This window comes from Rousettus aegyptiacus, unplaced genomic scaffold (assembly GCF_014176215.1).
Source record: "Rousettus aegyptiacus isolate mRouAeg1 unplaced genomic scaffold, mRouAeg1.p scaffold_m13_p_6, whole genome shotgun sequence".
NCBI lineage: Eukaryota > Metazoa > Chordata > Mammalia > Chiroptera > Pteropodidae > Rousettus > Rousettus aegyptiacus.
Genome location: NW_023416309.1, coordinates 30310152 through 30328169, shown reverse-complemented (window position 1 = coordinate 30328169; position 18018 = coordinate 30310152). Strand labels below are relative to the sequence as shown.

General features: G+C 38.0%; 1 protein-coding gene across 2 annotated transcripts in view; it reads left to right on the top strand.

Moving 5' to 3' along the window:
- The window catches only part of SGMS1 (sphingomyelin synthase 1), a 256756-nt gene extending 239417 nt beyond the window's left edge, over positions 1 to 17339 (top strand). For both annotated transcript variants that reach the window (XM_016154368.2, XM_036222088.1), the window contains 3 exons: positions 11537 to 11690; positions 14738 to 14904; positions 15617 to 17339. In XM_016154368.2, the coding sequence (XP_016009854.1) occupies positions 11537 to 11690; positions 14738 to 14904; positions 15617 to 15796 (501 nt within the window). In that variant the 3' untranslated portion in view covers positions 15797 to 17339. The remainder of the gene's footprint in view (positions 1 to 11536; positions 11691 to 14737; positions 14905 to 15616) is intronic.
- Positions 17340 to 18018: the final 679 nt, after the last annotated feature.

The following is an 18018-nucleotide window of genomic DNA, read 5'->3' as shown; positions in this document are numbered from 1 at the left end:
GTCTTAAGGAGTCGTGAGAGTGAAAGAAGGCAACGTGCAGGGGTTCTGTCGATGTAAAATGCTAACAGAAACTAGAAGAGAACTTGATGTCATTATCACGCTTCAATCCCAAGAGTCATTTGTTCATTATTCACAAAATGCTGTAGTCAGGCCTCAAGCTAAGCCACTGGCCCTAGAGATGGAAAAGAAGAGCCAGATTTGAGCAGTGTTTAAGTGGCTGAATCAATACAACTTGGTACTAAATTTGATGTTGGGAATGAGGATAGAAAGGAAGGATTTCAAGGGTGATTGGTTTTTATCGCCGTGATAATTAATTATAAGGGAAGGAGGAAAAGGGAGTTAATGACTTCAGATTAAACAGAGTTTGAGGTACTTGTGAGATATCCAGGTGGTGGTGTCAAGGACAGTTAGCAACATAGATCTGAAGCTGAGGGAAAAATCAGAGCTAGAAATTAAATATTTGTGAATCATCATAGTCTAGATGGTGTTAAAGCTGTGGGTATGAATGAAAGGCAAGAGACAGGAAATAATAGTATAATGCTTCTAGAACTGAGTATTCCCTGATTGGAGTCACAATTTAAGGCCCATCTTTGGTGGATACCTTTACAGTTATCAGTCATTAAACTACAAGGGAAGATATTTGAGCTTTAGAAAATAACTTTTGGTCTAACATAGTCATGTGAACTTAAACTTGGTTCTGCCATCATATTAAATCCCATAGTTAGCATACTTAATTTTTCCCTTAACGCCAGTACTTAAAACGCATGGCTTCTAAGAAAAATGTTTCAAAAAGAATGCAGTAGTAATTATGAAAATTGTTCCTATTGTTCATTCATTCAGTCGTACTCTTCACTTTACAAAATATAATAGCTCGGAGGAATAATCCATGTATGAAATGGTTCGGTGAGGAAGAAATGTGACTGCAGCAAAGACAGGCCACTGGGAACCATGGAAGGGGGAAGTAGGTGTGTTCAGTTCCTGATTAGAAATTTCTGGGAAGCACTTGACCTACATCCTGATGTATGGATGTGCCAGGCTTATACCAGAGGCAGCCAAATTTTCGATACCTTGATTAGCCCATATTAATCTCATCACAGCTTTTCTCCAAGGAGCATGTACACAGACCTGAAAACAACCTCTTTTCATCTTGTTCCAACTATTTAGGCTTCCATTAAAAAAGGCAGAAACAGTTGAGAATTGTTTGGTATTCTGAGCTTTCTATAAGAAGTTTTTTTCTAACTCTTTTAGCAAACTCCAAAAGGAAATTAAAAACCTACCCTCAATTCACAGACACCTTTAATGTTGATGAAGAGAGAACTTATGTTATTTTCATCTCATTTTAATAATCATATGAGTTAATCTAATAACTAAGCATTAAAGGGAGATGCATGTTAGATTCTGTCTTATGGTCTCCACAGTGACTTTAGATTTGAAAACCTTCAGAAAGAGAGAGTTATATTACTGCCAGGATAATTAGCTGGCTAATTCATTAATCTGACATGGTGTTTTCAGTGAAATGATTTTCTTGAACTTGAAAGACATGTTGTTGTTTTTGGTTTTTTTTTTTCCTCCCTAACACACTTGAACATAGCCCACTGTTGGACAAGGGTTATGTTCAGGTAGCTTCTAATGTTAATTTAATTGTTCAGTAGAGCAGTAAAATACAAATGCAATAACAGAAGGGCCTTCATATTCTCTTCTGCCAGTCAGTTTTTCTTCATTGCAAAAATTAGAAAGATCGAAGCATCTCTTTTATTCACTACTAAGCTTTGATGTGGAAATCATTAGCCTAAAGGTCTCTTAGTGGCATGAATTCAGACTTACAAGGTAAAAGACTCATCTATTGCTCTTTAGGATTTTATACATATTTTAGTTTTCTTACATTCTCAGGTAGCAGCATCAGCATTCTAAGCTGCCCTCCACACTAACAGATTTTGATATTCTGATTAGCTTTTGTTAACCTTATCAGTATTTCAGAATATGGCTTGTATTGTGTTACCAAAATAGCTTCATGTCATCTGTTGAATTGTGTGGAATTTAAATAGTCATTGATTTTACCTAATTTTCTGCTTGCTTGCCAGTCTCTTATTTTCAGTATAATTTTCCTTTTTGTTCATTCTCACTTTTTCCTATTTCTGACATATAACTTCCAGTAACTCTACCCATCCTGTCTCTTTTTAATTTTCCCATTTCTCTACATTGTTCTTTTCCTTTCGCAGTGATTAAAAAAAATAAAAAGACATTAAAACATTTCTTCCTCTTAAAAAAAGATTGTTTTTTTCTATTTAAAGAAACTCCACATTCATTATAGAGTCATTGAAAAAAATATAAAAAGAGGAAAATTTTTATAATTACTCATGGCCCTATCTACTATTAATGTTTTATTATATTTGTTAGTTGTTTATGCATATTTTCTTCTTATTATGATTTCTGTATAATTATTCCCATTTTCTTATAGTTAACATGTGACATAGGCTTTTTTACATGATTTTATAAACTCTAAACTTTCTAAATGCCTTTCTTATTTAAGAGAAATCACCTGGGAGGCTCACACTCACAGATCGTGAGACAGGGAATTTCTGGATGTGACTTCTTTTGACAAACAAGCAAGTTGCATATTTCCTGGACAAACATTTCTAGAGAACCTGTCCTGTGCAGGGTCGATTTTGAGGCTACACAAATATATAAGACAAGCGCTCCCTTGTTTTACAAATGGGCATCTGGAAACCATGGCAGACACATAACCAGCAGATTACTCGCCGACTTGTTCAGTCCTCCCTGCTATGGGCGTGTGGAGCTCAGTTGCCAGGGGAGCGTAGAAGAAGGTAGCATACTTCCCCAGGTGTGTTGGCTGCTCTGAGGGAGGGCTGTCTGAGCCAAGTCTCAAAAGGATAAGTAGGAGTTTGCCAAGTGGAATTGAAGAAAGGAAGAGCTTGTCATGTGGAGAAAACAGGAAGGGTGTGAAAAGGAGTCAGGAGGAGCAATGAAGCTTAGGATGCCTAGGCATGTGACCCTATTTGAGTAGCCAGAGACAGCCAGAGTGGCAAGTTGTGGACAGATTTTAAGAGGTCTTGTCACCCTTCTAAGGAGTTTGGCCCTAGAGAGCCAGGCAAGGTTTTATCAGGGATTATTACATCATCACATTTGTCTCTTAGGAAGACCTCTCTGCAGTTATATAGAAAGTAAACTGTTTGGGAGGGAGGGAAGGAGGTAGACTTAGCGTAGTGCTGAATTACGTGTACCTGTTTTGTTCCAGGCATGATTCTGAATCTGTTGTTTGCATTTAATCCTGACAACAGTGAGTGGGAGGAAATTGCCATTGGTTCATACACGCCTAATCTGCCTATTGTCTCACAGGTACTAGCGCTACTCAGTGGCAGAAGCAAAAAGTCTGACTACATCTCTGTTCCTGGTATTTCATATGAAGGAGACAGATGAGGCTGCTTTTGCGTGGTTGTCTAAATTACAGATGAGGAGGGCCTAGACCAGGGCAGGGAGAGCCACATTTGGGAGCCATTGGGAAGGTGACAAAGATTTTCTACATGGCAACAGCCATCTAGTGTGAAAGGATCACCACAGTCAGAAAGCAGTCACTAAGGAAATCCAGAGCCTCAGAGGCGACAGTTCATGACTCTACATGAAGTGCTATCCTTCGTGTAAGAGTACAGGTAGATGGGCAGCGGGACTTTCATCCCGAGGAAGGGTTCCAGAGCTGCCCAGACGCTGCAAGCCAGCAAATTCCATTCAAAACCCACATCGTCCTGCTTCAGAGCCTCCCACTGGCCTCGTTTGAGATGATTTAAGTGTACAATGAAATATTGACAATAATCAATTATAGTACATTAATAACAAATTTTTAAATCAGTATTAGGGGAGGAAAATTGAACTAGTTGATGTAAAATAAATATTAGAAAATTACCATTTTGCAACCACTGTAGTAATAATTCAAGCAAGAATCAATTGATGCTAAAGGATTAAGTGAAAGGGGTCATGATGTTTACATAATTTCAAAAAAATCAAAAATTGCTTATTAATTATAAATGGGCAGAGGTGTGTGTTCAGTGAAGGATCTGGCAGACAATTCCATAGCCAAGGGGTCAAACCGGTAGCTGGACAGACAATATCGGATGCTTTTTGATGGGGCGCACCGAGGAGGACATATCATTTCTGTGATATTATTGCCAGGTATATTTAACCCAAATTTAAATATAAGGAAACAATCAGATAAAACCAAATCGAGGAACATTCTATAAAGAAACTAGACTGGGCTCTTCAAAACTGTCAATATCATTAAAAAAAAAAAAAGACTAAGAAACCGTAGTAGACTAAGAAAAATTAAAGAGCATAACAAGTAACCTCAATATGTATTCTCTGACTAGATCCTAGATTGGAGGTAGAGAGGTCTACATTGTTGAGACTGTTGGGAAGTCTGAATAAGGATGTCTGTTAACTGTGATAGTACTGTATCATTGTTAAATTTCTTATGTGTGATTGTAGAAAAAATGTCCTTGTTTTTACATTTTTGAGTAAAGTGTCATAATATATTCAACCTATTTTCAAATGGTCCAGGAAAAAAAGTGAGAGAGGGAAAACAGAAGCAAATGTGGCAAATTGTTGGTAATTGATGAGTCTAAGTGAAGGGTCTACTACTGACTGTGTGCATTATACTCTTCTTTAGATTTAGAAATTTTCAAAATAAAAATCAGAGGGAAATTTTTATTTTTATTTTTTTACTTCAAGACCAGATAGGCTAAAGGATCTCTCAATACTTAAAGCAAATACAATTTTGTTGAGGGCAAATCTTGCCTGGCTGAATTACTAGGATTTCTTTAATATGACAAATAAGAATGTAGGTAAACGGGAAATCTATAGCTGACCCTTATTTAAGATTTTATGAAGACTTTGATAAGTCTCCTTACTAGAGGCCATGAAAAAATAAAAGTTTTTACTGGGGGAAGGAAGGCTGACTGAGGATCAATGTTTTATTGCTGGTAATCTCTTAGATTACCCACCCCCACCAAGAAAGGCTTGCCTGGCATAAGAGTCAATGGGTACAGTTGATAATGGGGAAGTGTAGAGGGTCAAATACAACAGAGCTTGGTGTGGAGGGACAGCTGTATATATGAGTCTAAGAGTTCGTGCATAGCAAAATCTCTACTTCAGATCAGTTGAGGTGGATGTAATATCTGTGGGTAAAACCGAATCTTTCCAGAAGTGAAGTGATTACCATCTAGAGGAAGAATTCAGAAGAGTGTCTCATGATCACAAATAAGCAGCTATGAGAGCTGTGTGTTTCAGGAGAACCATCCAGATTTCACTCGTTGACCGCTGGGCATTTAGTTCTTGCTTAAGGAACGTGCCTGTCGTCCCCTCACCCCAACACACTCCAGAATTATTAACCTAACTTGGTAATGGGTGTACTGCCTAGATTTGTATAGCACTTTATAATTTTATCAGTCACTTTACAAACATTATCTGGCTTTGGTTGGTGAGAGCTGAGGATGAGGAAGTGTTGTTCTTGCCGTGTTGCAGATGAGAGAATTGAAGCTAGAGAAAATGGTTTGTCCAGAGCCACTTAGATGGTTAACCCAAAAATGAAGTTTGGGGCGTATTTATGCTCATTGTTGTTCCAACGAAAGTAAACTTAGTTACCTTTGCAACATCCTTCCAGCACAGAACATAGTCGAGCAAGGAAAGGTAAAATGAAACTGAAAACACCTTGTTTAAACAGCAAACGAACAAGACAAACAAAAACACATAGACACAACAGTTTAGTGGTTACCAAAGCGAAAGGGGAGCAGGGAAGAGGTAGGAAAGGGTAAAAGGGGTCAAATATGTAGTGATGGAAGGTTTGACTTTGAATGGCGAACACACAATGCAGTATACAGATTATGTAGTATTGAATTACACACTCGAAACCTATATAATTGTATTAACCAAAATTATCTCAATAAATTTAATTTAAAAAATTGCTGAATAGTATTAAAGAAATGGCAGAAAATGGACAATTCATTTATGAAAGAGTTCCACAAAAATAGCTTTCATAGAGATGGGAAAGTTTGATTTAAATGGAGAAAACACTTATGAAAAATAGATCTTTAGTGAATAATGAATAAATTTTGTTTTAGCTAGTCAACTATATTTAAATGACATATGTAAAATGGGGAGTTGAAGTTGAGGGGGAAACTGCAATGTATGTAGTGTGTGTTTCTCAGTTGCAGGCTGTTGGGACATGGATTGACAGGGCGGGGGGGCACTGATCATTCTGCTCCCCAATGCTTGATTCCCTTAGCAGGTCTGACCTTCTGTGTGGGTGTTTAAGAGCAGTTGTCTTGGTATATCATGGATGATAATGAATTTTCTGTTTTGGAGGAAGATTTTTCTTCCGAAACAAGACAATAAATTATTTGCCCTGACAGTAGTAGGTAGATTCATTGAATGAATGAATGAAAGAATGAGTGAGTGAGTGAATGAAGTACTTCAAGAGACACCTGGTTGTTCATGGAATGGAATGGAATGTAGTATCATGACATTACCTCTGTAAGGTACCTAGGCTACTCAAGGAAAAGTTACTTTATTTGTATCCAGTGTCTGGTTTATGCAAGCTTGTGAGGGACTGGCCATGCACGGGTAGCATAGAGTTTTGTAGGCAGTACGTGTATGGAATCAGAGAGCTTGGGTCACATTCCTAGCTCTAACCCAGAACAGCCAGGGGTCCCAGGAAGCCTTGCTAATTTTTAGGGCCACTGTAAGATGAGGCACTGGTAAAGTACGAAGGTTATATTAAATAGCACTCACTTACAGCCTTCATCAAAGTTATACCAACGCCATTGATCTTGCGGCACTATCTGATGCGTTTTGATTCCAGGTTCTCCGTCTCCTACCAGTAGTGGGTGAAGCACAGTGAATATCCAGCTCTTCAAATGTATTTGAGAAGAGGTAGTGCACTAGGCTATCTGCAAAATTGAATGATGGTGAACAGACTATCATCAGAGTGCCATGTTATTCAGCACTGAAAAATTAGTTGGGGAAGCCTGTTTTTTAATGACCCAAAGGCTCTCTGCCTCAAACTGTACTGGAGTCGTCTGTTTTGTTCAGAAGCCTCCCCTTTATGTGACTTGTTTAAGTGATTTGACCAGTTTTCTTAATCTCTTGGCCATTCATTAGAAGTTGAAGGACATTGCTTTATGTTTACTGAAAACTGACTTTTTTTCTGTGGCGCTAGGAGACTGTAATTCACATACTCAAGCTATGAGACCTTGTCACAGCTTTGTAGTCAACTGAGAAAGTGTTTATATGGATGTTCCCCAAAATATCTCTGCTTTCAAAAATGAGCATTCAAAAGCCTACTGATGGGGAGGTTACAGTTTCTGTTACAATGGAGTAACCACACTCATTCCTGTCTCCCACTGAATGCAACCAAACGATACTGGACAGAATGTATGGAGTATTCTTTGTTTGAAGATTGAAAAATTATAGCATAGTAGGCACATTGGGGGAGGAAACTGAACTGGGAAGTATGAAAGATCCAGCCATGAGTTTCCTGTTTTCTTTTTTTCTCTTCCCATTATCTCCTGCCTGCACTCAAAGGCCACCTAAATCCCAGAACTGCAGAACTCCAAGAGAATGCCTGTTTTCCTAGCTCAGGGAGCAGGAATGGAAGTCCCCTTGGGACAGACTGGGAGAAACTCTACCAATTTCCATGCAAACCCTGTTAACATGAAGTGTGTACATTCTAGACTTTTTCCATGCGTATTTTTAAAAACATAATTGTACAAAACACTGGTTTTTCCTTTTAAGTGAATAAAGTATTTGTGGTACAAAGTTGCTATGCAGTCATTGTAAACTTATTTTTTTAATAACTCATTAAGCAGTCATCGCCTACATCAGTGCATTTGATTCACCTCAGATTCTGGTTCAGTACATGAGAGTGTATTTAAGCAGATTCCTACTGTTGCCAGTACATCCCTGGCCCGGGCTTTGAATAGCAAGGAAACAGTTATTAACAACGCCCATTTAGGTTGTTTCCAGCTTGTTGCTTTTACAAATAATGTTGCAATGAGATATTTGTACTTAAAGCTTTTCTTCATATTTGGGATCATTTCTTTGAGGTAATAAACTCCTAGAAGTGATGTGAGTCAGAGGTTATGGCTATTTCAATTGCTGTTCAATACTGATCATTATGACAATTGTAATAAATATGTTTCTCCCTGAGTTGTAGGTGAAGAAATTGAGGCTTAAAGTGTTTCGGCTACGTAGGGTCACACAGATGATTGGTAAAGGCCATGATTTTAGCCCAGCCTATCTGTTGCCAAGGTCGCTGCCACCTCTTCCTCCCTGCACTGCTGGCTGCTACATTCACACGTCTTCTCTTAAGTGAGCCTGTTTGAGAAAAGTCAGTGACATTGTACCTGCCCTACCACTGGCTGTCTTTCTTTAGTTTTGCTAATTTGATATGGGGGAAAAAATGAGCTCCCGTTAATGTTAATTTTAATTTCTGCTTTGCTCGACAGTTTCTAGCTGGTCATATTCTTTGTCCTTTGATAAGTTTTGTTTTCTAAATTGATCTTATTTACTTGATTTATATCTTCTGTGAACACAATAAAGATGTCAACTTATTTCTGCTCTGATCATTTTCATAATTTGTCTTTTAATTTATTTGCTTTTTTGAAACATAATTTTTTAATGTAGCTGGAACAATCCATCTTTGTCTTCTATGCTCTACTAAGCTTAAAAAAGAGAGTTCCCCCTTGCAGAGGTTTGACACACATAGAAAGATCTTTTTAAAAGAAAGTTTAGGTGTTTTAAGGGTACTCGTAAGAAATGCAAGAGAGAGAGAGAGAGCACGTGTGTGTTTATCCTCAGGTCTCTAAGTGACATGGCAATGTTTCTTTATAATTTCTAATATACACTGTGTCTGTTATTGACTTCCTGCTGTGGAAAGCCAGGATTTAGAGTCTTCATACCCCCACTGACCCATCCCATCACACACATTCACCCTTCATGTTCTGTCTTCCCAGTGTAGTTTTCTGCCCTAGATTTAACTCGGTTTTGAGTGCTTACATGATTAGTTTTGTAAATGGTATTCTCAGCCAAGTCATGTGGTTTCCTATAATTACATTTCTTTTTCTGCACAGTATTTTGTTTCCTATAGTATTAATAATTGCAGTGCTCTTTGCTTTATCAGTTGTCTGTGTACTTACTCATCCCCACCTGTGACTTTCCTTTCGCTGCATTCAGAGGCATTGGGTGTCTATCGGTCTCATCTCCTTTACAATGACTCCAGAGCTCCAACTTGCCCATTTGGGAGGCTCACTTTCTAGGCTGACTACACAATTTTTCAGCTCTCCTTTAACTGGTATCCTACTGAATCCTATTTCTTCTTTTTTCTATGTTTACTTCTTTTCTTTGCAGAGCATATTCTTTGTAATTTCCTGAATAAAAAAGAGAGTACATAGGTGGCAAATATTTTGAAATCTCGTATATATGAAAATGGCTTTGGTTTATCCTTCATTTATGCTTAATTAATAATATGGCTAGGTATAGAATTCTAAGTTAGAAAGCATTTTCCTTCGGAACTTGGAGGCATTTTTCCAAAGCCTTGTATTTTCCGGTGTTGCTTCTGAAAAATTCTGATACTTGATACTACATATGAAGCTTGTTTTTTATCTCTGGCAACTTTAGGGTTTCTTCTTTGTCCCCAGTTTCTGAAATTCCATGATGCCAAATCTTGCTATGTAGCTCTGTTTTCTTCCGTTGAGCTGGGAATTCAGTGATCTCTTTGAATTTGAAAATTCGTGTCCTCATTGTGGTGTGTTCAACCTGCCATCCTTAACTAGAAATCTTGATAAAAACTTTAAAGGGACTTTCTAGTGAATTTATAATTTATGCAAATGTATAATTTATATAAATATATGTTTTCCAAAGCTGGAATATTATCAGTTGAATTTTGAAATGGGATTATGTTGATTATATTGGCCAACCAGAATTTAAAAGAGTGCTGATAACCATAAAATATGGACAATCACACATTTCATTTGACAGAGTTGATGAAAGTTGCAGTGAGTGAGTTGTTCAAGCCATTTATTACTCTGATATCCAGCCCAGACTTGTATCAGAAACAGGAAGATTTATTCTTAAACGTTTTTCACTCTTATTAAAAGGAAAAACATGCAATTCTACCCCCATAATTTCAGGAGATTGAAGGTACGTCCTACTTAGCCCCTCTTTTAATTTAGTCCCCTAAAATCACATACAAAAAATATTTGCATGTTTGACTACCCCAACCTTCAGCTGCTTTAGCTAAGTTAATAGAACTGTTGTCTTTTAGGCCGAGCATGTGAAAATATATCTCTAAATTTTCCTAGAGATTAAAAAAAATTCCCCCAAAAATGGTAGTTATAGGAGTAAATCTGCCAGTCTTTATCAGTGTAATTTAAGAAAAAAATTGAGTGAGCATCTGCTGAAATGTGTTGTTAAAAAATGCTAACATCTGAGGAAAGTTCTGAAGCTACGTGCTTCATCTCTAAGGCCATACCCTTTCCAAGGGCTGCCCAAGGAACCATAGATGTTGAGTGGGCAGATTCCTGGTAAGAGATTCTATGTGTCTTAATATAATTTTGTAAAGGAAGAACGGTCCTGCATGTCTCCTCTATTCTCAGTAACCACAGTCAACATTTCTGTGACTGTGGAGAGGTTTTCCATTACACCAAACAGTTCTCCAACTCTCTTTAACTCAATTCTGACACTGTCTACCTGGAGATAGTGTCACATCCCACAGGTTAAGGGCTCAGTCTCACACTGATTATCCTCCTACTTCAGATGCCAATTATAAGTCCAGATTATCACCTGCGCTTCTGACTAACTGGCTGTAAATCAGAGATTCCCATGACCTTTTCCTCTAGTTCTTTTAATTTGCTAGAACAGCTCATAGAACTCAAGAATACAATAACTTACTAGATTAGCAGTTTATTATAACAGGATATAACTCAGGAAGAGCCAGATTAGATAAAGATGCATAGGGCAAGATATGTGGGAAGGGGCACAGAGCTTCCATGCCCTCTCCAGGGCGGGTCAGTCTCCCTGTATCTCTGCATGTTCACCAAGCCAGAAGCTCTCTGAAACCCTATCCTTTTGGACTTTTGTGGAGTCTATTATGTTTTGATTAAGTTACTGGCCATTGGTGATTACCCTGAAGGTGGGGGGAAGTGGACTGAAAGTTCCAACCCTCTCACCACCTGGTTGGTTCTCCTGGCTTCCACCCTTAGGTACTTTCCAAATGTCAGCTCATTAAGGTGAACTCAGATGTGGTTGAAAGGAGCTTGTTATGAATAACAAAAGGGGCCTTTATCTTTCTTATCTTTAGGGAACTTCCAAAGGTTTTAGAAGCTCTGCGCCCAGAACAGGGACAAAGACCAAATATGTATTTGTTATTATAAATCACAATATCACAAAGCTTAATTCCGAATATAAATAGTAATTAGAGCACACCGTCATGTGGGCTGGTAATGAATCTTGTTTTCTCTTTTCCCACCAGCTTTTCGGAGACTGGGAAGCCCAGCTGCGGAGAATAATGAAGCTCATTGCTGGAGGTGGCCTGTCCATCACTGGCTCTCACAACATGTGTGGGGACTATCTGTATAGCGGCCACACGGTCATGCTCACACTCACCTACTTATTTATCAAAGAGTGTAAGTCTAAAACAGGCTTCCGTTAGAATGTCCCATGGTCTCTGGCAAGTCTGCTGAAGACCGGAGGCCTCAAGAAGGCAATGCCTCGTCTCACCACCGTGCCTGGATGCAGCAGGCATGTGTGATCAGAAGGAACGGCTCTTCCTCACCAGAGGTTTTTATTCCCTCAGGTGTCAGCTATTGTATTGGGGTGTTTTACAGCTGCTAGAAGGAGCCAGAAGAAAATTCAGGGACACAGAAATCTAGAATTGGGCCTGATTAGATGATGGAAGATTGTGTGTTTACTCGGTATACATTTTTTTCAAGCACCTATGTTCTAACGTAAGGGTACAGTGGTGGGTCAGTTACCCTTATATGGGCTAGCGGCTCAGGAACACTAAATGAGGCAGACACTAAATGGGAAATTTCCTTTTGAAAAGAAGTACTTAAAATATTTTATGAAACACACAAACTAATATTACTGGTACTCCTGTACACTGCTCAGATTTAATATATATGAGCATTTGCCATATCTATTTCAGATAACTCCTTTTCAAAAGCAAATGAAATGTTAATATATGATTAAAACTTTTCACCCCTTCCCAGTTTTTTATTCATTGCCATGCATATTTTTGTATTTGTGTATTATTCTTTTCTGTTTTTAAAATTCACATACACAATATCTTGTTAAATGTAGTTTTCTGCCACTTTCAAATTATGTTTTTGAGATGAGATTCTGGTTTATTTTAATTGCTGTTAGTATTACAATACCATAAATGAACGAGAGATTATTTATTCATTTACTGGTAGAAAATTGTTTTCAATATTTTACTGTTGGAAACAGTCTCAGCGAGCAGGCAGTTTCCATGAAGAGCACTAGGCAAACCAGGATGCTGGTACCACAGAGGAGGGACACACGTCGCAGTTTGGGGGTGTCAACGTGGTACCTTGCAGAAGTTTAATATGGTTGGAATTTAGAGTGGGGGTGATGATCAGAAGTACAAATGAACTGGAAAGTAGGAACCAGATCATGGAGCATGCCTTACGCCCCCAGAAGGAATCTGAACTTCGTCTGACAGAGATGGGGTGCCCACCGAAGGTTATGTCAGTGGGGCAATATCATCTGACTCATCCTTTTTAAAAAGAGAAACCAGTCTTGCAGCAGCTTGCAGGATGGATTGGAGAGGGGCAAGAGTGGAGACCAGGAGAAAAATTAGGAGACCGGCTGCCGCTATAGTCAAGGAAACAGATGATGGTGGCCCATACTGCCATGGTGGCTCTGGAGATGGAGAGAAGTGAAGGGATCAGAGGGAGATTAACAAAGAAGGATCAACAGTAACAGGATTGTGGGGGTTCAGGAGGGACGTGGTAGACTGAAGGGTGAATGCTCAGTTATGGTCTTAAAAAGACTAAGATAGGAAACGCAGGAGAAGAGAAGTTGTGCTTCAGGGCACTAAGAGAGAGAAAAGAGAATAGGTGTTCTGCTCGCATTTTAGTATGTGACCAACTAGAGCAAATTCCAGCAATGTCTATTCAGAATTGTCAGGCCATGATGTAGCCCTTATACTAGGATGTAACTGAGTGTGGGAAATGGAAATGGAATGGGCCTGATGTCAGCAGCCCCAGGGGATGGATTTCTGCCTGCCCCACCCCCCCGCCCCCACTAGTTGGTACCTGAAATCCTTTAATGGGGTTAGGCCTTATTCTTCTGGAAGACAAGGCAGTGTGCCATATTGGGTCACAAACTCTTATTTTTGAATCCTGGTACTTTCACTTACTAGCTCTGTGACCTTGGGAAAGACATTTAACCTTTCTAAGTTTTACATCTTTAGAAAGAGATACTGATAGCTATTTCATGGGTAAGGGAGACGGGGTAAAAATTAAAATAGATGGCATATGTGGACACTAATAATAGAGTCGCATGGAGAATGAATGGTAGCCACTGATTTGTTGCTGTTTTGTTAAGGTTTCAAATACAGATTTTTCTGGGAATGGAATATGGAGCCCTATACATACACTGAGACCTCATACCCTGATCACTCCATATAAAATTACAAACACACTTCAGCCTTCTGATCCTCCGTCTCCTGTTCAACTTTTATTTTTTACCTTCTAACTATATAATTTCCTTATTTATTATAATTATTTTTTATTGTCTCTCGTCCCTACTAGGAAGGGACCTCTCCACAAAGGCAGGCTCTTTGATCTCAGCACCTAGAGCAGTTCCTATTCTGAGCACAATATTTATTGAGAAAATGCCCATTAAATATTGCGTGAATGAATGGCTCATTCTTGGACCCCTTGAGAATCCAATAAAACCCTGAAATTTCTCCCTAGGGGCAGGGTGGGTAGACTTAATTCAAACAGTATTTTTCCTAGAATTTCAGACCTTCTGAAATCCATCCATTAAGTATACATGTTCAGAAGGCCTGCACTTCAAAAGCATGGAGACTTTCATGCTTCCCTTAAGTGATTTTCCAAGTATAGGTACATACCAGTATTTATCTGACATTGTTCTACCATTGGGAATGCTTTTAGTCTAGGATTCCTGGGCATTTGGATTTTTTCTTATTTGTGTGTAAGATATGGGAATCTCAAAGACTTTCAGAGTATGGTTGTAGAGCTTGGAAAGCAAATGGCAGTTGTTATCAATTATAATCGCTTAGTCCATGTATAGGGATCCATAGGCCAAAAGGATTGATTTTTATATAGAACATTACCCCCAAATTATTTACAAGTAAATTAAGTGTCAATGGGCAGCTTTTTTTTTAATGGCGCATAATAACATTAACCTGTCCTCAATTATCTTCTTAAACTGCATTTATGATTATCTGAATCAACTAATAGCCAAATATGAATTACTATTGCTAGTAATATAACTTCTAAAATAAGCTGTTTTCATTCTAATATTGGTTGCAGGTAAGCTAAAGCCCTTAAATTTGCTAGCCCAAGAGATCTATTTTCAGAAGGAAAGATCTAGCTGTATTCACTAGAGTAGCAGCGGTACAATCAGGCAGCCTTAGCAGTACTTAAATAATGGGACTATTGCAGATTTCTCCTCTTTTCAGATTCCCCTCGACGACTCTGGTGGTACCACTGGGTTTGCTGGCTTCTCAGCGTGGTTGGAATCTTCTGTATTCTCTTAGCGCATGACCACTACACTGTGGATGTGGTGGTGGCATATTACATCACCACGAGACTCTTCTGGTGGTACCACACAATGGCCAATCAGCAAGTGAGTTTCCCCCTGTCTGATTTGGAGCTTCTGTTTCTCTTAGCTTGGTGTTACGGGCATGGCAAGGGGAAGAATGCAAAGAATCTACAGATGCCTTAGGTTTCTCTTTCCTGAGGGATAGTCAGTTTAGATGATGTTGTCTCTTGTGATGCCAATCCACTTCAGAATCAGAAATGAACAAGAAAGATGTTTATATGATGCCAGAAGATTTCATCATCCTAGAACAAATGTCACACCCTCATTGTCCCTGAAAATATTTTCCAAGACGTGCCCACCTGTTGCTTGATTTGCATTCCTACCCTCTTCTTCCTACCCTTGGCCCCTCACCAGCTTAATACCTAATGTTTAATTAAGTTTGTCCATTTTCATTGTAGAAGCATGAGTAACTAAAAAGTTAGGTGAGGTGTTTGTTTATAGATAGAAAACTGAGTAAGCTACAAGTCTCCTTGTAGTACCAGAATTGGAGTTATTTGTTTTTCCACTGGGATGTGGCCCGGTTTGCAGATGAGTGCAGAGTGTAGAATGGTGGTGTGAGTGTGAAACTGGGATATGTGGGTGAACCTGGGGCTCATCTGGGGCTCTTTGTGAATTTTAATATAAAAAAATATTTGAACTTAAAGTGAAAGATTATGAGAAAAATACGTATGTTCCTTTTGAGGCTGGAATGATTCATTGTTCCTCCAAACTTGATTTTTTTTCTTTCTTACTTTAGGTGCTAAAAGAAGCTTCCCAGATGAACCTCTTGGCCAGGGTGTGGTGGTACAGGCCATTTCAGTACTTTGAAAAGAATGTCCAAGGAATTGTACCTCGATCTTATCATTGGCCCTTCCCTTGGCCTGTAGTCCACCTCAGTAGGCAAGTTAAATACAGCCGGTTGGTGAATGACACATAACAGCTGTACAAAGTGGGGGAATGAGGAACTGTCCGAAGTGCTAAGAACTCCATGAGAGAAGATGCCATAAAATAAACACCTCCCTAATCCTACTATCTTTCAACAGTTACCTTGACTTAACCTATTGAGTTACCTGGTCAGCACTGTGATCTTTTTTTCTCTCCAAAGGACCTGCGTTGGACAACAATAAAGAAAATTTAACCTATCATGCACTGTACACATTTCCTGTTCATAAGTTTGGAATTTACATAACCCACGACCACCATGTTCCTTTGTATATGATGCAACAGCATAAATGTAAGCTTTTATATCATAAGTTCTGGTCTTTCCAGTCACATCTGGAAATAAAGCGTATTATTTTCTTGGGAAAACATACTTTTCATATCTCTTGCCCCAAAGATTGGGCTGTAAGCCATTTTCTAGCAAATGTCTCTATGAAGGTTTCTAAGTACCTGAATGGGGTTCGATTCTGAAATCTTTTTACCTGTTGCACCGATATTCAAATGAAAATGACAGACACAGAAAGGTTTAGTAACTTGGGTTTTGTAAAATCAGCAGAGACAGTGTGTCAAAAAGTGCAAAAAAAAAAATAGATTCTGTTATAAAGTGATTTTCTAAGTATTTCCTAACTTTATTTTTCAAAATGATGTTATGAAAACCAAATTTAAAGATTTTTACATGTCAGAGAAGAGAGTTAAAATTTAAAAATGCTTCTTGGGAGAGAAATTTGTCTATGTTTCTAGTGCCTTTCTTGTCTTGATTGTATGGTCAGTAGGCAATCTTAAATGTTTTTATTTAAAATAAAGTATTCCATGAAAATATAAATGTATGTATACACTACTAAATTTTGCATTTATAGGTAAATTAAATCAGAAGACTGCTTATGGTTTTTAAATTGTTCTGAATTAAAGAATGGGGCATTTAATTCGAAAGTCAGAGCCTGTTCCCATATTGTGAGCAGGCGGCAATGATACGTACCACTTAAATTCTTTTACCATCTATTTGGTAGTTCAATTTTAACTGTACAATGAAAACAGCCATGAATACTTTTTTTTAAAAGAGAGTTTTGAAAATGATCACTTAACTAAAACTTGAAAGCTATAAATTAGATATCCATACTCTCATGACAATTTTGTTGGTGAACAACAAAAAAGATATCTATTTCTTTAAAATATATTTGTGCAGAAACTGCATGTAACTTTGTTTTACTCCTAACATAAGTATGTTTGGGGAAGTATTCTATTCTATACTTGCCAATGTGGAGAACAAAATAGTTTTTTAAGAATGAAGAAGTATATATATCCATTCTGTATTTTACGTGCAGCAGAATTATCTTCCGTAGGGTTTTTTTGTGTATTCACAAGGTGATATTTGTATTGTAAAACAATAATGGTGAAGGAAATAAAAAGGCTTTTAAAATTTTGTTTGTTTTAAATCTTTGTAAAGTTATTATTCCAGAGAGTATACTGATATCTTAACAGCTTACCTAGGTCATAAATTAATCAAAATGCACTTTTTAATAAAAACTGATATATAAAATAAATGGTGTTGTTTTTAATGTGTTCACCTTCTTCACTGAAGTCCTAAATGAAGTCATTGATGCAAGGTAAGAAACTGAGTTTTGGAATTCCTTCACTTAGTTTTTTTGAGACAGAGCCTTTAATAACCATGTTTCCTTTTCTTCGAAGTTCCTTAAAATGTACTCTGAACTTCAGCAACCTCTATAGTTTGAGTGTATTTTTCAAAGTATGGTTGACCCTTGAATAACATGGGTTTCAGGGATGGTGACCCCCACCTAGTGGAAAATCTGCATATAATTTTGACTCTACAGTTGGCCCTTTGCATCTCTTGATATGAAGTACCGAATGTATTTTTTTAATTTGCACATAAGTGAACCCATGCAGTTCAATCCATGTTGTTCAAGAATCAACTGTATATAAAAAGAATCACAGATAATTTCAAACTGCAGACCATTGTTTATCGACATCGAATTCATTAATTCTCAATCAGGTCATTTAACATTTTTCCCCTATAACTGGAAGTAATACAACGTTTCCAGTTTAGATGTAAATAAATCTGAAATGAGAGATACAACATTAGTGCTTTGATAATAAATGGTAATGGAAAATAACTTTATAAAAAGAAAAAAGATATTCCTGATGTGGTAAAGAAAGGAAGGTGTTAACAGAGGAGGCCTGTGCTTATGAAGGAAGGTATCCAGG